Below are 26,440 nucleotides of genomic sequence, written 5' to 3'. Positions count from 1 at the left end.
ATTGCTCTTTCCCTAATTCCATCTGACCACCAGGAAACATCAGCTTAGTGTCACATCTCTAATAACCAGATAGAAAAAATTAAATCCTAAGTGATAATGGTATGGGTTACATTTAGTAATGGAAAAAACAAAGCAAATGTGGATGGAGAATCACGGCTCCCTGTGGCCTGACGTGTAAACATGGTTCCACTACAGTACTGGCAAATACTGTGCAGAACACTCAGAATGAGACATGCCACTACAAGTGGAACAAAAGTCTCAGATACAGTTGGGTAGTGATGAAAGTGACAATTTCTTTAAAAAATAGTTTTGCATTTTCCTGTTAACTTCCGGATCCCACTGTTGAACTGACTTTCTCTGCTGCATTCTCTGTCTGAAGGGCTGAGATGGGTAGTCCCATAAACACACCCTCGCTGAATGTGCTCATGGCTCTCACATCCTTCTTCTCTTTCATTGGCATGGCGCTTGTCCTTGAGTAAAAATGGAGACAGATGCTACAGATTTTTAAAATTAATTTATAGAGATACTCTGGGCATGCACTAACCTCTTTGTACTAACATGTGGCTTACTGAGTTTTCATGTGATTTAATACCCATGAAACCACTATAATGACAGACAAAAAAACATTTGTTCCTTCCCTGTACTTTCTGTCCATAGTCTCTCATAGGATTCTGCAAGCCAATTTGGGCCACATGTTCTGATAATATTTAGCTCAATGCATGGGCTCATCCTTGCACAGTGTCCTTGGAAAGATGACATCAGAATTATCCTAATGGTAGCAGACCCTGCCGGTCTCTGTTTCCCATACTCATGGACTATATTTCTCCAGGCATTTGCCTTCACAATGCCTGTGTCTACAAGAGTAGGGAGCCTGCTTATATAGATTCTTTGTATCTCACTGTCTTGAAACTCAACAGTTACCAGGTACATTTTAAATAAGTTTGTTTTCAAGAGACACATACAGTGGAAATATCATGAATGTGGCTGATCTCCACCTGTCAGGGACCCTCCTAATCTTCCATAGGCTAAAGAGGCCCAAGTAATCCCATGCAACTCCTTGGTACTCCTTACCAATAGGAAATTTCCAAACCCAATGTACTAGTCATGTGGTATCTTGTACTTCTTGTCCTAGTTCCTTGATCTTCATGACAACCTAACTGAAACCCACAGACTATCAATAGCCCTTTTTCTGTCCAAAGAAGCTGAGAGACCTACATACTGAAAAAAAATGGTGCATTTATTTCTGTGAATTCTTTCTCAAATATTTATAACAAAAATGTAAATACCAGACAAACCCAGATGAGACACACTGAGAATAGTGTCTGGACAAATATTCTTCGAACACTCACAGCTTGATGAACAAGAGGAGGACATACTGTGGGTGAGCATCACAAATTCCACAGATGGCTGTCTCCATAATGGGAAGACCTGCGTCCACCACTTCACTCACAATGGGAAGAAATGGAGGAAAGCTGTAAAGTCCCTTAGGCTGTGTGGTGATTAACACATCAAGGCATAGGGCTCTCCATGTTCATGCCTGACCTCCTCCACATTTCTTGCCATCACCTCATCTTGCTTATTTTTTCTGTCAGTTAATATAAGTCTCAAGTCTCGTTGGATGCTACAGCTTTTTTTCAACCATTATGTGATAGTTGAAATCTCATCCCTCTCTAATATAACCTCATAATTAGGAACATGGGTTTCTATGTGCTACAAACTAAGGAGAGAGAGAGAGAGACAGAGAGACAGAGAGACAGAGAGACAGAGACAGAGACTGAGACAGAGACAGAGAGCGAGAGAGAATGAAGGATAGACTGGCATAAATCAGGAGGTACAGAGACGAGTATTAAGGTCGGCTGTCTCTGGGTAATAAGCTGTACATCTGAATCTACTCAGATGGGACCCAAAGCAAACACTTGGGTCTACTCCAATATAAACATTTGAAATCACAGGTACTAAATGTTACTGACTTGTCTCTTCACAACTTATTTTCAAAAGTAGTGGTAAAAACAAAGGACTCCCAATGATGACAAGAGAAAGAATTTATCGTTCGTTAAGCAGAATTTCAGATCACTAAGTGGCCAATTATCACCCCATAAATCTCTTCTAGAACTTACAGACATAAACAGGGACATGTAGGACGGGGTAACCTGTTCAGCCAGCACTGCATGTGTGCAGACACATTAACTATAAACAGCCCCATGTTTTGTTTCAAAGAACTCCGCAGTGTGAATCTGGATTTTGAACCAGACAGAAGCAGAAAGTGCTTCTTAATTTTTCTCAGAAGATGCCCTAAGAAGCACAAAAAATCTCAGCCACCTGGAAGTGAATCTGGAGAGTTGCCCTGTGCCACCTTTTATCCACTCAGGACCGTCCCCCAATGCAAAGCAGCCTTCAGCCTCAGGCTGAAAGCCCAGGCCTAGCTGAGAAGCCCCATGTCCTTCTCACTGGAGCCTCCATCAGAGCATGGCTGTCCTGCTGCTGCTCCTCTGCCTGGTGACCTTTCCAAGCTGTAAGTGTTTGAGGGCTTCAGGAGAGTGACCCAGGCATGTCATCTACTGGATGTGTGACTGATGGTGATGTTCTTTTCCCAGGTGCCTTGTCCCAGGTGCAGGTGAAGGAGTCAGGACCTGACCTGGTGCAGCCCTCACAGACACTATCTCTCACCTGCACAGTCTCAGGGTTCTCACTAACCAGCTATCATGAACACTGGGTCCGCCAGCTTCCAGGAAAGGGTCTGGTGTGGATGGGAATAATATGGAATGGTGGGAGCACAGGGTATAATTCAGCTCTCAAATCCCGACTCAGCATCAGCAGAGACACCTCCAAGAGCCAGGTCTTCTTGAAACTGAACAGTCTGCAGACTGAGGACACAGCCATGTACTACTGTGCCAGAGACACAGTGAGGAAATTCCACTCTGAGCCTGCACAAAAAAAAAACTTTCTACAAGCATGCTCAAACCAGAAGAGGGCGCTGTAGCCAAGCAAGGGCTTTCTAGGTCATTACATTTAGGGAATTTAAGGCTATGCTGCATGCACACGTATTTCAATGCTAGGAACTATAGTTTCTTCTCCAGCCAATGCAACCTTCTAAAGCCCTTCTCCACTGTCATATTCTACCAAACTTGATTTTTGTTGACACTCTAGAACAATTTTTTTTATCCACAAATAAAATAAGCTACTCAGATACTTCTTCTTATCGGACTAATTGGTAGATAAATGAATATGTTCCATATAAATGCATACATATTTAACCTTTTATATCCATCCATGTACATGGACCATACACATTATATATACTATATATTGTGTATGTATATAATCATATAATATATATATTACATATTCATATATGTGGAATGTACAAATTTATATATATGGTTAAAATTATATCATATTGATATATAATCCTTATTTCCAAGTATGATGTGCTATATATGAATATATATATGTGTATATAACTGAAAATACTTACATTTCATTAAGAAACTGAAATTATAGCACTTGTTGAGTGCAGTTTATGTAAGAAGTTTGACAATTTGAATTTTCTGTAATTCAACATCTGTACTTCAGCTCTTTTGATAAACAAACGGAGGCTTCCTTGAGATATTGTGATTTTCCAAGGTCACTTAGAAACTGAAATCTCCATTGTTTCCTTCTTCTGAACCAGGAAGATCTAATGAAACATACAGTTGTTTGTCATTTTGACATATTTAATTTTGTGTATTTTCTCTTGATAAAAATTACCTTACATCTCAAAGGCCAAAATTATGAGTTTTCATCAGGTGTACTGTGTACTTAAAATCATGAAATTCTAAGACACGTGTGTACACTTTCCAGCTGGTTTCATCTACAGTCACTGCTCCATCTCTCCTCAGCCCTTCCCTCAGACAGCTGTTTCTACGATGTTCAATTTTTGTTGGTGCTTTGAATCTTACAAAGCATCCATAGTTGTTCTTCCTGAAATCTGCTGCTGCTGACAAGAAGGACTTGGTGTCTCTGAGGTGAATTGGAAAAGTGTCATTCAGAGATGCTAATGCATCTGAGCAGCTTTTAAAAAGAAAAGAGAATCTATTCATCTGAGGGTGGGCTTCCCTGGAAACTCTTCTAGTGACAACAGTACTATGTGAGGAAGATTCAAAGCCAAATTGAGTAGATTGTAAACCATGAGATCAGGACAGTGAATCTTAAAATTCCACACCGTTTGGAAAGCAGTGGATGCACTGCCATACTTATGTGGGTCAAGTTGAGCATCAGCTTATGTGACTGGGAGTAATACTGGGTGAGCAGTGCAAATTTTTTAAACAGATTGGTTAGACCAAAAATATATCAGAGCTAGGGTCAAGCATTTCTAAGTCTCAAACATTTCTCTTTGACCAAGAAACATAGAACATGTTCTTGAGATTCTAACACTGTGTCCCGAAAATATTATCTTAATATCCATATAGCTGTAAATAAGTTTTTAAACAAGTAAGCAAGACAAGTATTTTCCTCTGGAGTAGAGCAGGAGTAGCAATGCTGTGTGCCTGGTCCTTGAAATCCTCCTCTTGATTACGTTTTCTGATTAGTCCTAGAGAATTAGAGAGAAAACATAGCCAGGTCATGTGACACAGAATCCTAGCAACTCCACACCTCAATCAAAAGTACAAATATGATGGTTTTAGAAAATAAATAGGAAATAAAAATATGATGCCTTAAAGTTTTCTGCTCTGGAGCATGTTCTGTTGTTACTTCTAGAGTTACCAAGAAAATGCATAAATAAATGACATGAGTGCAGAACCCCAGCACACACTACCTTTCCCGAAACCACCAGAGTTGGTCATCTTATACCATGTGATTTTACAATATGTGCCAAAAATAACATAAGACATGTATTCCTATTATTCAATTACCCCAAATCTGTCAGATATAACATATCAGTTTAGCATGATATCTCAACTAAATAGCTATAAATTGCAGTTTTACAAATCATACATAGGTTTTTCTGTGAATAGAATTCATATAAATAGGACATGAGAGCCTCCAGTTCAGTGGATCAGGTCTGTGGTTCCAGATAATGTGTCTGAGCTCAATCAGTCACCAAAATGCAAAAAGGAAAATCCACAGTGCCTGGCAGCCATTTCCCATTCTCAATCATATTATTACTACTGTTACTATTCAGTTGCTTGTGATGTGTAAACTTTATTTATTATCTAATTATCAGGCAAAATATAAACATTCAAAGTCTCTAAAATATTTTATGAGATGAACAAGGACCAAGGAAAATAGTAAAGCATAGATCCACATTATAATTATGAATACAACTGTGTTACGAAGAATAAATCAATATACTATTCTTTTACACTTCAGAATGTATAAATATGATACTTAGACAATGTTATAACCTAATAGTGCAATATAAAACAGGATACTGAGTTGGCTTTTATGAGGAAACCTCCAGAGAGCACTGTGTAACTGAGGACAGCCAGAGAGGTTGGATAAAATGTTTTCCTTTCTCCTTTCTGCAGTTTTAGAAACATTCTACTTTTTTGTACTCAAATGATATGTCAAAGTGCCATCATTTTAATAAAATGTGCAATCCAGAATCAGCCTCTTTAGAATGTAAGGACAATGCATATTGAAGTCCTGAATATGAATAAATTTTATAATGTGTGAACATTTTAACTTTGACTTTTTAAACTCTACGAAATGAAGCACATGGATTTTTGTGTGTATGACGTTGCTCTAAGGTGACGTCATCAGTTGTAATCTCTATTCTTTTTTTTTTTTTTTTTTTTTTTTTTTCTTTTTTTTTTTTTTTTTTTATTAATTTATTCTTGTTACATCTCAATGTTTATCCCATCCCTTGTATCCTCCCATTCCTCCCCCCCCCCCATTTTCCCATTATTCCCCTCCCCTATGACTGTTCCTGAGGGGGATTACGTCCCCCTATATAGTCTCATAGGGTATCAAGTCTCTTCTTGGCTACTTGCTGTCCTTCCTCTGAGTGCCACCAGGTCTCCCCCTCCAGGGGACATGGTCAAATGTGAGGCACCAGAGTATGTGAGAAAGTCGTATCACACTCTCCACTCAACTGTGGAGAATATTCTGACCATTGGCTAGATCTGGGAAGGGGTTTAAAGTTTACCTCCTGTATTGTCCTTGGCTGGTGCCTTAGTTTGAGCGGGACCCCTGGGCCCAAATCTGCCTATCATATTGTTCTACTTGTAGATTTCTAGGACCCTCTGGATCCTTTATTTTGCTATTCTCCCATGCTTCTCTTATTTAGAGTCCCATAGGATGCCTTCCCCTCTGTCCCAGTTTCCTGGTAAGTGAAGGCTTTCGTGGGACATGCCCCTTGGGCTAGTATGCAGATATAAGTGAGTATATACCATTTGATTCTTTCTGCTTCTGGGTTAACTCACTCATTATGATCATTTCTAGCTCAATCCATTTATCCACAATTTCGGGAATTCCTTGTTTTTAATAGCTGAGTAGTATTCCATAGTGTATATGTACCACAGTTTCTTTATCCACTCTTCTACTGAGGGACACTTAGGCTGTTTCCATGTTCTGGCTATTATGAATAAGGCTGCTATGAACATGGTTGAGCAACTTTTCTTGTTGTGTGCTGGAGCATCTTCTGGGTATATTCCAAGGAGTGAATAGCTGGGTCTTGAGGAAGCCCTATTCCCATTTTTCTGAGATAGCACCAGATAGATTTCCAAAGTGGCTGTACTAGTTTGCATTCCCACCAGCAATGAAGGAGTTGTTCCTCTCCCCACATCCTCGCCAGCATGTGGTGTGTCGCTTGAATTTTTGATCTTAGCCATTCTGATGGGTGTAAGATGGAATCTCAGAGTTGTTTTGATTTGCATTTCCCTGATGACTAAGGAGGTTGAGCATTTCTTTAAGTGTTTCTCAGCCATTTGATACTCCTCTGTTGAGAATTCTCTGTTTAGTTCCAAGCCCCATTTCTCAATTGGGTTATTCGGTTTGGTGGTGTTTAATTCTTGAGTTCTTTATATATTTTGGATATTAGACCTTTGTCAGATGTAGGGTTGGTGAAGATTTTTTCCCAGTCTGTAGGCTGTCGCTTTGTTCTCTTGACAGTGTCTCCTGCCTTACAGAAGCTTCTCAGCCTCATGAGGTCCCATTTATTAATGGTTGACATTAAGGCCTGGGCCGTTGGTGTTCTGTTCAGGAAGTTGTCTCCTGTGCCAATATGTTCCAGGCTCTTTCCCACTTTTCTTCTAAGTGGCTTAGTGTCTCTGGTTTTATGTTGAGGTCTTAATCCACTTGGATTTGAGTTTGTGCAAGGTGACAAATATGGGTCCAGTTTCATTTTTTACACATAGACCTCCAGTTAGACCAGCACCATTTGTTGAAGATGCTATCCTTTTTCCATTGAATGGATTTGGCTTCTTTGTCAAAAATCAAGTGACCATATGTGTGTGGATTCATATCTGGGTCTTCGATTCGATTCCACTGATCAACCAGCCTGTTGCTGTGCCAGTACCATGCTGTTTTAAGTACTATTGCTTTATAGTACAGTTTGAGATCAGGTATGGAGATTCCTCCGGAGCATCTTTTATTATACAAGATTGTTTTAGCTATTCTGGGTTTTTTGTTTTTCCATATGAAGTTCAGAATTGAACTTTCAATGTCTTTAAAAAATTGTGTAGTTATTTTGATAGGGATTGCATTGAATCTGTAGATTGCTTTTGGTAGGATGGCCATTTTTACTATGTTAATTCTCCCGATCCATGAGCAAGGAAGATCACGCCATCTTCTCAGGTCATCTTCAATCTCTTTCTTCAGAGTTTTGAAATTTTTTTCATACAAGTCCTTCACTTGCTTAGTTAGGGTAACTCCTAGATATTTTATATTGCTTGTGGCTAATGTGAAGGGTGTGGTTTTCCTAATTTCTTCCTCTGTAAGCTTGTCATTTGTGTATAGGAAGGCTACAGACTTTTTTGAGTTAATTTGTATCCAGCCAATTTGCTGAAGGTGTTTATCAGCTTTAGGAGTTCTCTGGTGGAGTTTTGAGGGTCACTTATGTACACTATCATATCATCTGCAAAGAGGGATAATTTGACTTCCCTCCTTTCCCATTTGGATACCCTTGATCTCCTTTTGTTGTCTTATGCTCTGGCTAGAACTTCGAGTACTATATTGAAGAGATATGGAGAGAGTGGGCAGCCTTGCCTTGTTCCTGATTTGAGAGGAATTTCCTTGAGTATCTCACCATTTACTTTGATTTTGGCTATTGGCTTGCTGTATATAGCCTTTATTATGTTGAGGAAAGTGCCTTGTATCCCCGATCTCTCTAAAACTTTAAACATGAATGGGTGTTGAATTTTATCAAATGCTTTCTCTGCATCCAAGGAGATAATCATGTGGTTTTTTATTTTCAGTTTGTTTATATGATGGATTACATTGATGGATTTCCGTATATTAAACCATCCCTGCATGCCTGGAATGAAGCCTACTTGGTCATGATGAATGATATCTTTGATGTGCTCCTGTATTCGTTTTGCAAGTATTTTATTTAGTATTTTTGCATCTATGTTCATAAGAGAAATTGGTCTGAAATTCTCTTTCTTTGTTGAGTCTTTGTGAGGTTTAGGTATCAATGAGACTGTAATCTCTATTCTTAACTCAGAATATGTACCTTCACCTAGGACCTGACTTTTGAAAATATTAAATCTTCTAGTCCTATTTAGTTAGTCCATATATGAAGCTTCGTCTTTCCATGATGTTCGCCATTGCAGTTGAGAGCCGGGTTCTAAGATGACTGTCATCAAATCTGTTTAATCTTTGAGTATTATGTAATTCTACATGACACAGTAATTAACTATTTCTTTTACTTAGAATAAATGTAAGCCATAGGTCATTCCTACTTCCTTAAATCTCTTTAAGTATAGTGTCTATATGGATCTCCAATCAAATTCTTGATAACCGTGTGGACACTGATCATCTGGTCCTAATTACCTTAGAATAGCTGGAAATATCTGGTAGAATGCCCTGTTGTTAAGGTCTCATTCCACCATATTCAGATAGCACTCAGAGCTTGACAAAAAAAAAGAAGGCTCCTTTCTCAGTCTGGCTATTACTTCTCTGGCTGACCTTATCTGGAAACTGTCTCTAGTAATAGACGTCTGACCATTGTTGGTGGATAACACTGCACACAGCATCGTGCAATCACTACCTGACTTAAATCATGACTATGGCTCTTTCCCCCTGCAAGTATGACAATTAGGTACTGTGCTCTGATCAATCAATACTTCCTGTCTGTAATACTAACACCCTTTATATGCCTTACCCCTAAAACAATAAAATGAGCTACGTCTCTGAGCTGACTCCCACAAGTTTTTTTCATCATACTCAAGCCTGTCCAAATGCCATCCATTGCTTCTGCTCCCTTTATCATCATGGCCCTGTTGCCAACAACCCATGGGGGAGGAAAGGACAACAAGTCATTTTAGGGTTTTCTTTCAATGGTTTTCGACTTTCGTGATGCAGTCTGTCACAAGACAGTTATTTAGGCTTTAGATTAGATTCATCTGAAATTTCTTTATTATTCAAACTATTGTACAATGTTTCTGGATTTATGTTAAGGTATTAAGTCAATTTGGACTTTAGTTTTGTGCAGGATGATAAATAATGGTCTATTTGCATTTTTCTGCAAGTAGACATCCAGTTAGACAAGCACCATTTATTGATGATGTTCTCTTTTCTCCATTGTATAATTTTGGCTTTTTGTCAAAAATCAAGTGTACAGAGGTGTGTGGGTTCATTTCTGGGTCTTCAATTCAATTCCATTCATGGACCTGGCTGTTTCTATGACAGTAAGATGATGTTTATATTACTGTTGCTTTGTAGTGCAGCTTGAAATCAGGGATGGAGATGCCTCCAAATGGTTTTTTTGTTGTACAGATTTGCCTTAGCTATTCAGGGTTTTTTGTTTTTCAATAAAAGGTGAGAATTGTTCTTTCAAGATCTGTAATGAATTGTGTTGGAATTTTGTTGGGAATTACATTGATTCTGTAAAGTACTTTTGGTAAGTTGGCCACCTCTTAGAAGAAAAGATGGGAAAGAGCCTTGAGCTCATTGGCACAGGAGATGACTTCCTGAACAAAACATCAATAGTTCAGGCTCTAAGATCAGTAATTAATAAATGAGACCCCAAGAAAATGAAAACTTCTGTAAAGCAAAGGAGACTGCCAAAACATATGCAGACATTGTACAGACTGAAAAAAGGTCTTCACAAACCCTACATCTGACCAAGACTAATATCCAAAATGTATAAAGAACTCAAAAAATTAAACATGATCAAACTATATATTCCAATTAAAAAATGGAATACAGAACTAAACAGAGAATTTTCAAAAGAGGCATATAGACTGGCCAAGAAACACTTAAATAAATGTTCAGTATCCCGAGTCATCAAGGAAACACAAATCAAAACAACTCTGAGATTCCATTTTATACCTGTCAGAATGGCTAAGATCAAAAACTGAAGTGAGAGCACATGCCGATGAGGATGTGGGAACAGCAGAACACTTCGCCATTGCTGGAGGGAGTGCAAATATGTACAGCCACTTTGGAAATCATTCTGGTACTTTCTCAGAAAATTGAGACTAATTCTACTTCAACACCCAGCCATACCACTTCTGCGCATATAAACAAAAGATGCCCCGCCATACAACAAAGGTACTTATTTGCTCAACTATGTTCACAACACCTTTTTGTTAATGGCCAGAATCTGGAAACAACTACATGTACTTCAAGGTAGAGTAGATAAAGAAAGGATGGTGCATTCACACAATGCAATACTACTAAGCTATTAAAAACAAGGAAATATTGAAAAATTTCCAGCAAATTAATTGAACTAGAAATTATTATCCTGAGTGAGGTAACACAGACCCAGAAAGACATGTGTAATATATTCTCACTCCTAACCAGATATTAGCCACATAATACAGGATAACCACATTACAATACAGAGACTGATGCACCAAACAAGGGCCTTATATGATGTGGACCTAGGCCCTCTGCTCAGACGCAGTACATAGACAGCATCGTCTCCTTAGAGTTCCCACAATATGGGGAGTAGAGACTATTTCTGACATGGACTCTGATCCCTGACATTAATCACTTCTCCCTGGCAAGTTTGTCTTTTCAGGTCACAGCAGAAAAAGATACAGGTGGTACAGATGAGACTTGATAGGCTGAAGTCAAATTATAGAGGAGGAAGGTTCCCTTCCTGAGAACTAGGGAAGGGAGGGAAAGATTATGAGGGTGGGAGGGTGGGATCTGAAAGTGATGAAGGTGGGGCTACCATTGCAATGTAAAGTGAACAAATTAAAAATAATTTTTAAATAAGGATTGTCTAATTTTTGTTCTGTTGCTTGTAACATCACAGATTTTTCATTCATTTTCTTGTCTATGTCACCTTTGTTCTGATCTCACTTATAAAGGATATATAACTTTGCAATTGTTTCCAAAAATATAGCGATTTCTACGCTGATGCAGCAGCATCATTACATAGGATGGTGTACATTCTCTTGTACCCTGTCCCTTATGGCCACCATTCAGAAGCCACACCTACCTGTCCCTGCTCTGGGTTACACTTCGTATGCTGCCTTTCTCCTGAGCACAAGGCTGGTGCCAGGGGCTCCAACAAAGCTCTGTGAAGTTGCGCACTTGAGGGCCATGCACTGAGGCTCTGGTTCATCATGCTTCCTGCCCAGGAACACAAGCTGACCTCAACTGCTCAGCTTGTCCCAGCTGCAGGCAGCATGTGGATGCTAGGGAGTCCTGATTTTTCTGCCTCTCCTTGCACTTCCATGCCTTGTTTGCTGGTATGAATTCCATGTCCAGAATTTTGATGTAATGCCTGAGTCCTAAGAAACATGTGTGGGAATATATTTTAATGGTGTGGGAAGATTATGGCTAGAACATAAAATTATATTAAGGTTAAAATATTAATTCTGGTCATTTCAACAGTGATTCTAGGCTTAATCTTTGCAGCTGCACACTTAGTATGTGCTAATGGATTATTTGATTGTTTCACCGAATTATGCATCAGGAGATGGCTGGAAGAGCTGGAGATGCAAGATGTAGGTAAATGGATTCAATGCTCACAGAAACAGTCATTTAGGAATGGGTTTATTATATGAAGTGTAATCGTGCACCATGATAAGGAACTAAACTCAGGCCCTTCACTGGAACAGGAAGAATCTGACTGTGAAAGCAACACCAGGAGTCTAAAGGGCTTTGTCATTGTTCTTCCCTGTAGGCTAGCCTGGACCGTGAGAGCCCTGGCTGGTCAACTTGAAGATTACCGTGACTGATATGAGCCTAACTGGATCCTGAAGCAGCATGGGCCCAAGAACAGCATTTAGTCATCAAAGGAAAACTGAGTGTGTGGACTTGAAATGACAACAGAGCAAAGCAGTGACCACAGTAGTGTGATGCATGCAGTGTGACGACAGTGGCTAATTATCTGTGGTGCTCCCTGAAGATAGTTTTTCATTTATTTATTTAGTCACTTTACAACATGACCCCAAAACACTCCTTCCTCTCCTCCAAGTCCCACCCTCATTATTCAACTTATCTTTATGTAAATCTACATATCCTCCATCCTCTTCCTCTGTGTTCCCATAGGGTGTCTTCCCCAAGGGGAAGTTGCCACCTAAAGGTCACCATGGAGGTGGAAAAGTTTAAAAATTAGAGACTTGGGAACTCTGGTCCTGACACAGATGATCTCTTAAAGACTCCACCCATCAGGGGTTTGGGACAAATACTAGGACTCCCAGGCAGCCCCTGGGAAAAGAGCTGTGAGTTGCATGGAAGAGTTGGGGATGGAAGGACAGGGAAGCAGGGAGTGTTTGTCAGGAGCTCCACAAGGAGACTATCAAGGCTGGTGGACCTGGACCCAGAGGGACTGCACAAACTGATGCACCAGTGAAGGACACTACCAGCAGAGAATCTAGACCCCCTGCTCAGATGTAGCCAATGGACAGCTCATTCTCCACATGGAAAAGGGGAGCAGGAGATCAGGGGACTGCCTCTGACATGACCTCTGCTGCCTGCTATTTGAAAAATTGCCCCTTGGGGAAGACACCCTATGGGAACACAAAGGAAGAGGATGGAGAATATGCAGATGAGACCTGATAAGGTGTGGTCAGAAGGTAGGGAAGGAGGACCTCACCTGTCAGAGGTCTAGGTGGTAGGAATGGGGTGGCACAGGGAATTCCACCTCTTCCTCAGAATCTTCTGCATTTTGGGTGAACTTGGATGAAGCTGGAAGTCTCTATATCAAACAACATAATGAAGATCGGAAAGAACAAACCGGCCTATTTATAATCACATGCAGGAAGTAGATTGTATGTAAGAGGTTTGAGCTTCTTTTTGCAGGTTTTAAAACTCGAATTGGAATGCTAGGAAGGGAGGATATCTTAAGTGAGTGGCAGGGGTGAACAAGGAGAGGGGAATAATGGTGATGGGAAAGCAAAGGTGAGGTGTGGTGAGAGAAAGGGGATCCGTGGGAGAGAAGCAAGACAACTGGAGAAATAAGACCAAAATCAGAATAAAAATCAATTAAAACTAAAAGATACGCTATTATATAAATTTGGGGAAATGAAATCAAGCCTAACTCAAAGACAATGATTTGTTGTCTCGTGTAAAGATGGGAGATGAGAATGGTGGACAGAATTTGAAGAAATCATGGGGAGACTTCAGATGCAAAACAAGTCAGTGTGCTGCAAATAAGAATGTCTCCATTGCAAACGCTGAGTGGAAGATCTGTAGCAACAAAGGATGACACATTTGCAAGCCACTGACATAAGGAACAGAGAGTTCTCTCAGAAATGAGTAAAATTTACAAAAGTCCCAAGTGTCCTCATCATAGGGAAAGAATTCTAATAACCTCTATGTACATTAATGTCCTGGTCCAAGAGCCATATCCTGGAGAAATCACATGCAGTTCAGGCAGCAGGAAAGACTAAGCACTTATACAGAAACAAAACTGTGTGAGGAACTATTTAATTTCACATTTATACTGGGAAGACATAGCAGTATATTATGACAACATGGTGTGTGCATGTGTACAAAAGAGAACAAAATAAAATAGGATGGATCCTTAATAATGTACAACTGCATACATAGCAATCATTCTGTGTTAACTTCTGGAGCTGTCATCAGTCTTTGATGTCTTATATCACGTCTGAGCACTGCTTCCTGCCCAGGTCCAACAACATAGCCTGCTACAGCAGGAAGACATGCAAATGAGGCTTCCCTGAGCCCATGAAAAACAGTCCTGCCCTGACACTGCAGCTCTGGCAGAGGAGCTCAGCCCTGGATTCCCAGATCCTCCCATTCAGTGATCAGCACTGAACACAGACCACTAATCATGGACTTGGGGATCAGTTTGGTTTTCTTTGTCTTTATTTTAAAAGGTAATTTATGGAGAAGAGATGCTGTGTGTTCTGTGGACATAAGAAAGAGAAAAACTGTGACAGTTTTCTGATCGGAATTCTCCGTGTTTTTAGGAATCCATTGTGAGGTGCAGCTGGTGGAGTCTGGGGGAGGCTTGGTACAGCCTGGAAAATCCATGAAACTCTCCTGTGCAGCCTCTGGATTCACATTCAGTAACTCCTGGATGAATTGGGTCCACCAGGCTCCAGGCAAGGGGCTGGAGTGGGTTGCTTACATTAATCCTAATAGTGGCACCTACTATGCCAATGTCGTGAAGGGCCGATTCACCATCTCCAGAGACAATGGCAAGAACGCCCTGTACCTGGACATGAACAGTCTGACGTCTGAGGACACAGCCACATATTACTGTGCCAGTGACACAGTGAGTGAATGACACAGAGAACTCACCCTCAAACCTCCCTGCAGGGAGCTGATAACCAGCAAGGGGCACTGAGAGCACACAGAGCTCTGAGTGACAGAGTTACAGCCTGCTCATAGTCCTGAAGGACAGGGAGTGTTTACATCTGGCATCTGCTCTGAAGAGATCCAGGGTAGGGTCGCTGGGGCTGGATGCAGATGCTCTTTCTGTTTGCTTTATCTCTTGTGTCGCCAGAGTTGATGGCTCAAGCAACTGATCATGATTGGGAGAAGAAAGAAGGAAGTAAAAAGGGAGCCCAAGGATCCCTCTCTAGTGACTGACTGTACCTTGGCCTAGAAGGAGAATTTAAACTGACCACAATTTTTCTATGGCTGAGGTTGTATAAAGTGGCTACAGCCAGAAAGTGCAGGGCGGTCGTAAGAGGAGGCTCTTTGATCTGTAGACAGGCCTCTTTGTGGAGATCTCCAGTAAGCTAATGTAAACATAGACTCCAGTGAAAAAGCCCTGAGTCTGCTGCTTATTTCCGAATGTACAGGGAAGTAAGAAATGAGAGAGAGATTGAAAATAAACCACTCTCACACACATACATTCAAGACAAAAGGTGGATGAAATTAGACATCTTGACTTCCACTGAACTCAAGTTTTCAGTTTTCAACACAGTTTATTGTTGGTGACTGAACTTATACTTCTGAGATATGGGAATTACCTCATAGTCAAAAGAGCACAGTTAATCACAAAAACAGATAAATTCTAAAATACAACAGGTTACAGGTTTTAAAGATAAATATTTCTTATCTATGTATCCACCACATAAGTTCATTGTGAGTTCAGAATGACAAAGGTTGATAGGGTCTGAAACTTACAAGAATATATGACTTATCAATTAGGACTGACCTAACTATACATTATCCAGCTATCTCTTAGTTCATTGAGAGTTCAGGACAATAATTTTATCTGTTGTTCATTATATAAAAAACAGTATTCAGGCATCTCTAGAAAGCTGCATTTCATTTTGGGTTCATGGGTAGTTTGAAACCAACTCGCGTCTATTTATGCTGAAACACCAAGATTCGTGATACAGTCTGGAGTGGAATCTTATCCGAGGTCATAAATCTACTTCCAGCCTATCCCTAGTGAGGCATATGGAGGTCCAGAAAGATATTTATGGCAGCCATAAACTAACTTTAACTTTGAAAACTACTGAATCAAATCAGGAATTCCATAATCAGGGATTAATTCATCTGAATAACAAACAGTTCATCTTCAACAAGATCCTATAGGAAGTTTGCTCAATCAGAGCTCATAAATACCCAGAAAGTAACAGTTCACACCAATGCCAGATGTTTTTACTTTTTGTTTTTCGAGACAGGGTTTCTCTGTGCAAACCTGGCTGTCCTGTACTCACTTTGTACACCAGACTGGCCTTAGACTCACAGTGATTCACCTGCCTCTGCCTCCTTGGGTGATGGGATTAAAGGCATGTGCCACCATTCCTGGCTCTAACGCCAGATTTTAGAGAGATGCAGCAACCCACAATTGACAGGGTAGTCACACGGTGGAAGCAATTCTTGGGTGCATCAGGGTATAGACCTTGCAAATCAATCAACTCTTAGCCCATGTCCCTAGTGAGCTCCCTTAACGGGGTGGATCTTGGCAATGGAGGACTGGATTCTTCTGTGTTTGAGCTGTCTGTCCACACAGATTCTCTCTACAAGTATAGTGTACAGTAATCCTTCAATTGTCCACATGCATAATCCACTTTCAGTTTTCCATCGTCATATGAGTTTTTATACTTTTTCTCTGTTTCTATATATGTCTATATATGTCTCTCTCTTTCACAGTTTCTCTCTCTCTCTCTCTTTCTCTCTCTCTCTCTCTACATGTGTGTGAGTTCCTCTGTGTGCATGTGTGTTTGTGTGTGTGTGTGTGCACATATTGACACTTCTACTGTCAATCTACATGAAAATTTTGAAAAAAAGTTCCATCACATGGCCTGGATTTCAGCATCTGGCTAGACTGTCTGGCTAATGAGTCCCAAGGATCACACTATCTAAAAGTGCCAGAGGTGGGATTACTTCTTCGCCACCACACCTACCTCTTTTTGCACTTATGGAGTACAAAACCCGGGTCTTTGCTCTATTGTGGTAAGAATTTTAAACACACAGCAGATTCCACAGCCCATAGGTGAGGATGTGTAGAAAGAGGAACACTCCTTCATTGCTGATGGGAATGCAAACTACTACAACCACTTTGAAAACCTATCTGGTGCTTTCTGAGAAAAATAGGAATAGGGCTTCCTCAAGACCTAGCTATTCCACTCCTTGGAATATACCCAGAAGATGCACTACCACACAACAGGGACATATGCTCAACCATGTTTATAGCTGCCTTATTCATAATAGCCAGAACATGGAAAGAGCCTCTGTGTCCCTCAGTAGAAGAATGGATAAAGAAACTGTGGTACATTTACACTATGGAATACTACTCAGCTATTAAGAACAAGGAATACCTGAAATTTGTGGACAAAAGGATTGAACTAGAAATTATCATAATGAGTGAGTTCACCCAGAAGCAAAAAGAGTTAAATGGTATATACTCACTTATATCAAGACACTAGTCCAAGGGGTACGTCCCCATGAAAAACTTTATCTACCAGGAAAGTAAGTCAGAGGGGAGGACATACTATTGAGACTTTAGGTGTGAGAAGCCTGGGAGAATGAGGAAATAAAAGGATCCAGAGGGTCCTGGAAAACTACAGACGGGTCTGCGCCCTCGGGTCCTCCTCAAACTATGGCACCAGCCAAGGAAAATATAGGCAGTAAACTTCGAGCCCCTACCCAGACTAGCCAATGAACAGGATATTCTCCATCGTTAAGTGGAGAAAGAGTTCTGACTTTCACACAAACTCTGGTGCCCCATATTTGACCATGTCCATTGGAGGTGGATGCCTGGTGGCACTCATAGGAAGGATAATAGGTCACCAAGAAGAGAGTTGATACCCTATGAGCATATACAGGGGGAGGAGGTCCCCCTCAGTCACAGACATAGGGGATGGTAATAAGGGGGGAAGCGGGAGGGAGGGAGGAATGTAAGGATACAAGGGATGGCCTAACAACTGAGATGTAATATGAATAAATTAATAATAAAAAAGAGAAAACATATATAGTGCACATTCTGACTTGAAAAATCTGCAGAGGGCAGAGGTGATTCTGTGTGCAGACCAGGATCAGTCAGATCCTGAGGAAGCAAAGGACCCTTGAGACTGTGGAAGCCAAAACTCAGGGCAGAGACTCAGTAAGATTCCATGGCTAGAGACTGTGTAAGATACAAGTTAGAGGTAACAGGGAAATCATGCAAGGCATGTGACCATGAAACCAGATGACTTCAGTCTATCCATCATCCTCAGACAAACCATAAACAACAAAGCCATCCCTGACCAGCTGTGGGGTTGATAATAAAATATATGTGAAGCTCAGCACTGAGAAGTGAGGCCAATGTAGGTAGTGATAATGACTGAGCTTGGGTTAGCAGCTAACAGGTCTTGACCACTCATAGGGTGGCTCTGTGGTGATGACATAGCTGTGGCTGCAACACATTGCTGTCCTATGAGTTCTAAAGAAATTGATGCAGAGAACTCAGTATTCATGGCTTTGTGCATTTGCCAGAGATTTGGAAATGAAGGCAGAAGCCATGGCTGCTTCTATAAAGTGATTCTACTTGCTCTGCCCTCCTCTATCCATCTGATCCATTCACCTGTGTGATGACAATGTTCCTGTGAGGCAGCTGAAGCTTTTACCTCAGGCCCATGGCAGCTTCCAAGCTGCCCACGAGAATTCTGGGTAATTGGATACTGGTACAAACTAGCTGGTGCCTGAGACTGACAATTTCTGTGATTTCTTCTCAATTTCCAATAGACATTTGTTAAAAGATTCTAAAATTTGGGTAACAAATCTCTTCTTAGAGCCAAACTCCAAAGTTCTTGTAAGGATTGTACATTTTTAAATATATTTACAGTTTTGCAGAATAATGAAGAGGAAGGAGATTGGAGAAGTTGAGAGCACAGGATTGAAGATTCCAACACTAAAGCAAAGGAAGAGAGGAATCAAATGCTGATAAATCCTTGTTTTAAAAACAGGACTACTGGAATAGTGCTGAGCTGTCTACAAGTCAAAGGCCCTCATCACAGACCCCATATCCCTGTGTTGTATCTGTCCCCTCTAACCTTCATTCATCGGCCAAGGGATTCTCAGACTGTGTTCATCACAAATATGTTCTTTACTGCTATTTCCCAAGGGGCATCACATCCCCCTGTGCTGTCACTTTTCACAGTATCCTATCTGAGGACAAGGGAAGGATTAATGCGATGTCATGTCACAGAAGTCTGTAAAAATATGTATACTACATCGAAATGAACACAGCAAGTTAATGTTGCTCCTTTTTTCTTTTTACCGTTTTTTCATTTTTTATTATTTGTGTTGCCAGTTTTAAGATCTATGGGTGATTAAATAAATCAGATTTTAATTGTTCCTTCATTTTCTGTGCACATCTTGATTTGCCTGACAAGGTTAGAATTATGTACCTCTTGAGGATGGAGGCATCAGCTGTTCCGACACTCTGAGATCACCTGCTGCCAAATTCTAACACTGGTTTCAACATCGTCCTAAAAACACGATAATAAATATATTGTGAGCCAAATATGGACACTGCATGCACTATCAGGAGTGAAGTGACCAAGACCACTAGGATGAAGCACTGAAGTCTAGTCCACCTTAGTCTCACAACATTTTCTGTGGTTCAGTAAAGAGCACACACAGTTGGAACACATTCATGACTATCTTCACTGCTGCCCTCTGCATCATCTTCAGCATCCAGGTTCCTGACCTGGTTCAGTTCCTTCCCTGACATTTGTTTCTGATGAACAATGATGCAGAGAATGAAAAGTGGCAAATGTGTGTCTTCTGTAGGAAAGCATGCTTCCCTGAAGGTAAAGGGAAGAGAGAGGGAAGGACATTGGGTGCTAGAAGGCTGGCTGATGCAGGGGACAGATGAGAGATGGATGTCTCTAAGCTTTTTTGTTTCACTCTCAGGGACGTTCAGCACTGTGAGGAAGGAATCTCGAGGCACAGGTGTTCTAAAGGACCTCAGCCTCACAGTCCTGCTGTGCCCACTGTCACTGCAGAGCTTAGGTCACTGATTGAGAAGCTCCACAGTGTTGATTCAGCAAACAGTTTTCACAGTCTTGGGACTCTCATCACAGCAGCCATACAAGTGAGTCTGAGTCAAGTGCACAGTGAACAGGCTGTACTTCTGTGGACTTCAGTTCATCAGCATAAGGAAGCCACCATGGACAAATGGGGCTCTCACCTGATGACTGCTGTAGGAAGTGGCTTCACTGCTTAGGAAGGATGAGGACCCAGCAGTATGAGCTGAGCACTCTCCATCTCTGAGAATATTTTGTCACCTGTTGTTCTTATTCAGAGAGAGGTCACTAAGAACTCTGATTAATTATGTTTTTTAAACACTGTTTAAAGACTCTAACATCCACCATTTGAGATTTCTATTGCAGGTTTGTCACATTGATGGATAAGGTTGAATCTCGTTATTCACTCACACAATCTTTGAAAAATCTCAAAATTAGAATTATTTTAATCACAAATACAAATCTCTAATATTATCGCAGTTTCACATTGGCATTTACAACCTAAAACCCGATGTCTTGGAGCTGAATTAAGCACAATTTTTTTAATTTTTTTATTTTGTACACGTACATTTATATTATTGCACATTTATACAATAAACTACCTAAAGCAAGAAGAACTATGACACATTGAGGAGCTATATAAATCTTATATTCTTAGTGTTTTGGATATTTGTATTTGACAACCTTGAAGAACACATCTTTCCTATCATGGTGCATCTAAAATTCTGAATGTAAATCAACCTCCATCACATCTTGTCATTATCAACTTAAACCATCTACCTAGATGTAAAAATATGTTAACCCCTAAACAACTGTGCTTCATTGTAAAACTAAGCTACCTGGTCTTCAATTGCATCAGTGATTTCAGAAGGAATGACCTCAATTACCTGAACATGCCAAGAATACACGTTAGTAGTTTTCCAAATGGGAGAATGACAGAGACAGTTTTCTACCTGAATAGTGACCAAAAACTCACTTTTATGTTGGAATATCTTTTTCATCCTTCTGACCAAATATATCTGACAGACATATTTGTGAGGCAGGAACAATTGAGAACCTTCATACACTGTCTTGGCAGAGTTTGGACATCAACTCTGCCTACATCCAAGCTTGCCCTTTCTAAAGGCAGAATTCTGTCAACGATAGAATTGAGGACATTTTTCCCCAGTTTGCCACATTTGAAGCCATCTCCATAAAGACGTTCTTTGATGCTCATCATCCTCCTTGAGGTAGGCTGGGTGTTGCCAGGAGTTAATCTGTCTCATTGTCTGTGAGTCTTTCAAATAAGAAAAACATTTTAAAATACCATATTCTGCATGTTTTTGAGGTTCTTGAAGACCTTTTCTAACTATCCTATCTTAACTTTTTTTAAAAAAAATTATTATTAATTTATTCTTGTTACATCTCAGTGTTTATCCCATCCCTTGTGTCATCCCATTCTTCCCTCCCTCCCTTTTTCCCCTTATTCCCCTCCCCTATGACTGTTCCTGAGGGGGATTACCCACCCCCGTATATGCTCATAGGGTATCAAGTCTAGATGTAAATCTTCTGATAAAAGTAGATCAGCAATTTATATAACTATGACCTGGTCAGCTAATCATCAACTTATATCACTTATTTATCCTTAACAACCTGCAATAGCACTTTCAAAATATTGGAAGTAAACCTTCTATTACAATTAGGTTATATGGGCACAATACCTCATATTAGTATATGTGTACGTGTGTGTGTGTGTGTGTGCATGTGTGTGTGTGTGTGTGTGTGTGTGTGTGCATGTGTGTGTGTGTGTGTGTGTGTGTGTGTGTGCGTGTGTGTGTGTGTGTGTGCGTGTGTGTGTGTGTGTGTGTGTGTGTGTGTGTGTGTGTGTGAAGGAAAAACTTTCAATTGAATTCCAAACCACTGTGTCACATTTATCTCACCGGACCCCTGCATGGACAATTTAACCTGCTTTTGCCTAGGCTTATGGTGATTTTGATGTGTTGGATTCTTCCTAGGAATATTTCTGTGATTTTTCAAGCATTTGCAACTATAGGAAGGAAGCTTTCACTCTGTGTCTTACACATAAAATCTGTAGTTTGTAGAACCTTTCAGCAGTGAAAACTGACAATGACATCGATCATGCTTTCAGAGCTAATAAATCAACAAACACCATGATACAACCTGAACATGTAGACAAGGTTTTCTGTTCTGAATGATTGGTCTCTCAGGGACGTGTTAATTAACATCCACCCTGTGGTATAAGTCTGAGGAGAAGACTTATAGCCTGAAACAGCACATTTGGAAACCATCACCCTTAAATACAGTATGATGGCCTGAAGAGAACAACACTGAAATCCAAGGAGACTCACTCCTTCTGAGCCAGTCACACGTTGATCTCAATTGTGAAACATGTTTATACAAAATTTACTCTTAGGCAGGTTCTAGAAATCAGAAGGACATTGGTTGTATTTTAAAATAATTTTCAATCAGTGTGTCAGAAGAGAATATGTGAGCTCAAGTGTGAAGTGGATTGAACTAGAATGACATTGTTACATTGATGTTTCCAATGTGCTTCTGTAGCTCAAGCGACACCTCACTTGAGAAAACTGTGATCAGAGCCCATCATCTGTGTTTCTTTTAGAGTGGATTTGTTAGTAAAGAACTTCTTGCTGTAGAATTGTACATTAAACACAGATAATAATTGACTACTACACAATGTTCTGAAGGTGCTGAGCTAACATGGTTTCCATAATACATTTCTTTTTTTTAACTAATATTACCAAGATAAGTAGTGCGTTAACATGTTCTTTTACATAACCTTACATGTTCCCCCCCTCTCTCTCTCCCTGTGTGTGTGTGTGTGTGTGTGTGTGTGTGTGTGTGTGTGTGTTCTTCTAGTGTGTTTGTTCTTTCAATATCCCTATTGTGCCAGTGGGCTTATCTTGCCAGGTCAGTAATTATGGTAGCTCACAGGACCTAGGAAAGGTTGATAAAGGTTGTCTCTCTCCCAGTAGCTGACAAAGAACCTTCCAGAGCTATGAAATATAGACAATATAAATGAAACTTTGATGTGTGTACTAGCTTGATATCTCCCTGTTCTGTGACTCAAGTATTTGGTGCCTTCGGCAGTAGAACCTTGGTTTCAATATAGAGTATACAAGAACATGGCAAGTACCCTGAAGTACTTGAGCATAGATTGTATCTCACCAGACATCATTTTTAAAAAGGGAAAATTGTTTCCAATAATAAAGTTTCTGTTTCCTAAGATGACATGTCTAGTTGTGGCAATGCCTACTGTTACAATAAAAATAAGTCCACCTTAATCTATGAGTATACATGTATGTATACATTTCTAAATATTTCAGAAATCATCTTCCTTAGTAGGTATGGGATACAGTGTGAGTTCAAACAGGACTTCCCTACAGAACATCCTAGACAATCACAGGGCACATCAGATTTCAGGAATCTCAAGACTGATGAGCAGGTACTCAGGTCATGCCTAGGGCTGGTTAATGCTGCCATTTGTGGTTTCTGGTTCTGTTTAAGAATCTTCCCAAGGCCCTTCAGGATATCATCTTTGAAAATCTCAGACAGTTTGCTTGTTAACACAAAATTATCTTCCTATGTAGGAACCAGTTGCCCATTTCACAGTTTCCCTGCTGTTGGTGAACATGGGAGGGCATGCAAGTCAGGCTCAGCATATTTCAACAAGTGTCTCCAATTCTGAAGAGTTGTAAGTGAGAGATATGTGAGAAGGCTTAGAAAATTTTAAATCATCAAGGAATCATCATTTGTTTTGTTCACCAGTGGAATAAAAACCACACCTCACCTGAATTAACAACCAAAAGATAGGGTGGAAAATGAGAGGCACTCAGTTTTAGATGGCAAGTGCAATAGTCTCCAACAATAAGATACGATTAGCCTTGGTTTTCACAGATTCAGTGTTTGAATACTCAGGTACTGCAGACAAAACTTTTAAATGTCTGCTAAGACCTGTACCCATGTTCCCTTAGGTTAGGTTTGACTTGGATAATTTTTTCACATTGCATAGTTTTCCTTAAGTAATTTCTTTGGGGATTTATTGTCTTTAAATCATTCAGCTATTTAGTTCAGACTTTTCTCCATATTTCAGAATCTCCACATACGCACAATTAGATACAGTCAAATTTCTACCATATTTTCCCCTTAAGCTACTCCATATATTCAGGAAAATGAGCCTCTTCCAACTTCAAGAATTCATCCAGCCCAGTAACTGCTGCCCATATGTGCACACACGTGCAGAGTCAAGCACTGCAGCATAGGAAACCTTCCAGTGAACACACCCTGAAGGGGAGGATTCTCCCATCCCAAGAACTGTCCACTTACAACAGCTCCTCACTAAGAGTCAAGGCGTAGAAAAAGGTCACTCTATGTATTCTGAGGCTGTGGCTGGTTTGGTGGTAGGTAGGGCTTACACATTCAGCAACAGCCAAGATGAGGTCAGGATTGTGATAGTCATGTCCTGTCCAGAACACAGCAATTCACAGGGCTCCTCCCCCATGTTCACCTCTTACATTCTTTCCTCCTCCTCCTCTTCAGTGTCCTCCCAGCCTTAGAGGAAGATGGATGAGACTGGAAGACTTTATATCAAACAACATAATGAGGATTGGGTAGAAGAAACACTGCCTGTTCTGCGACATGCAGGAAATGGATGGTGTGTGTTAGGGGTTTGGGCTTCTTTGTGTAGGGCCCAAAACTAGAATTGGAATGCTAGGAATGGAAGACTCCTTAACTGAGTGGAAAGGGAGACTGCAGTCTGTAGAGTAATGGTGATGAGAAAGCAAAGGTAAGGTGCGGAGAGAGAAAGGCAATGAGTGGGAGGGAAACTGCAAATAGGAATGTGTCTTCATAGCAAACAGTGAAGAGTTGACAGGTGGTAAAAGGGGGGACGAATTTGGAAGCCCCATACAAAATAAGGACAATGTTCCCCCAGAAATTAGTGAAGTTCAGAAAAGCCTATAGTGTCCCCATGACAAAGAATGAATTCTGAGAACCTCTAGAGGCCAGTTATTCTAGAGCCTATGAGGGAGGAACTATATCTAACTCAGAAAATGGGAAAGACTGAGCTCTCAATATAGGAAAAAAACTGTGTGAGGAACTATTTAATTTCACATTTATACTGGGGAGACATAGCAGTATAAATGCACAACATGATCTGTGCATGTGCACAAAAGAGAACTAAATAAAAAATCATGAATCCTTAGCAACGTAAAACTGGCTACAGAGCAACCATTCTGTGTTAATATCTGTAAATATCATCAGTCTTTGATGTCTTATATCAGCTGTGAGCACTGCTTCTGGCCCAGGTCCAACAACATAGCCTGCTATAGCAGGAAGCCATGTAAATGAGGCTTCTCTGTACCCATGAAAAACAGCCCTGCCCTGACCCTGCAGCTCTGGCAGAGGAGCTCCACCCTGGATTCCCAGATCATCCCATTCAGTGATCAGCACTGAACACAGACCACTCATCATGGACTTGGGGATCAGCTTGGTTTTCTTTGTCTTGATTTTAAAAGGTAATTCATGGAGAAGAGATGCTGTGTGTTCTGTGGACATAAGAAAAAGAAAAATTGTGATGGTTTTCTGACCAGAATTCTCCGTGTTTTCAGGAGTCCTGTGTGAGGTGCAGCTGGTAGAGTCTGGGGGAGGCTTGGTACAGCCTGGAAAGTCCATGAAACTCTCCTGTGCAGCCTCTGGATTCACATTCAGTAGCTATTGGATGAGCTGGGTCCGCCAGGCTCCAGGCAAGGGGCTGGAGTGGGTCGCCTACATAAGTTCTGATAGTAGTACCATCAGGTACGTCGATGCCATGAAGGGCCGATTCACCATCTCCAGAGACAATGCCAAGAACACCCTGTACCTGGACATGAACAGTCCCAGGTCTGAGGACACAGCCACATATTACTGTGCCAGAGACACAGTGAGTGAGTGACACTGAGAACTCAGACTCAAACCTCCCTGCAGAGAGCTGATGACCAGCAGGGCGCGCTGAGAGCACACAGAGCTCTGAGTGACAGAGAGTTACAGCCTGTTCAGAGTCCTGAAGGACATGGAGGGTTCTTTTGTGTTTGGGCTGCCCGTCCATTGTCATATGTGTTCTGTCTCTCTATATGTCTATATCTGTCTGTTTCTCTGTCTCTCTTTTGTCCTCATCGGTCTCTTTTCTCTCTCTCTCTCTCTCTCTCTCTCTCTCTCTCTCTCTCTCTCTCTCTCTCTCTCTCTCTCTCTCTCTCTCTCTCCCTCCACCTCTCCTGTGTGTGTGAGTCACTGTGTGTGGGTAGGTGTGTGTGTGTATGTGTGTGTGTGTGTGTGTGTGCACATGCATGCACATTAACATATCTTCTTCTATCAATCTACATGAAAATTTGGACAAAAGTTCC

At 40.7% G+C, this 26,440-nt stretch overlaps 2 gene segments (V, D, J or C); both read left to right on the top strand.

Annotated features, from left to right (window-relative positions):
- LOC127186318 (immunoglobulin heavy variable 3-11-like) overlaps positions 1-26,440 on the top strand; it is a 137,857-nt gene that overhangs the window by 73,987 nt on the left and 37,430 nt on the right.
- LOC127186319 (immunoglobulin heavy variable 3-7-like) lies at positions 25,481-26,056 on the top strand. The segment is given in 2 exon segments: positions 25,481-25,576; positions 25,670-26,056. Coding segments are annotated over 2 exon segments (369 nt in total).

The sequence above is a fragment of the Acomys russatus genome, unplaced genomic scaffold, assembly GCF_903995435.1.
Source record: "Acomys russatus unplaced genomic scaffold, mAcoRus1.1, whole genome shotgun sequence".
Lineage (NCBI taxonomy): Eukaryota > Metazoa > Chordata > Mammalia > Rodentia > Muridae > Acomys > Acomys russatus.
Note: the sequence above shows the minus strand (reverse complement) of the source record. Positions and strands in the feature narration are given on the sequence as shown.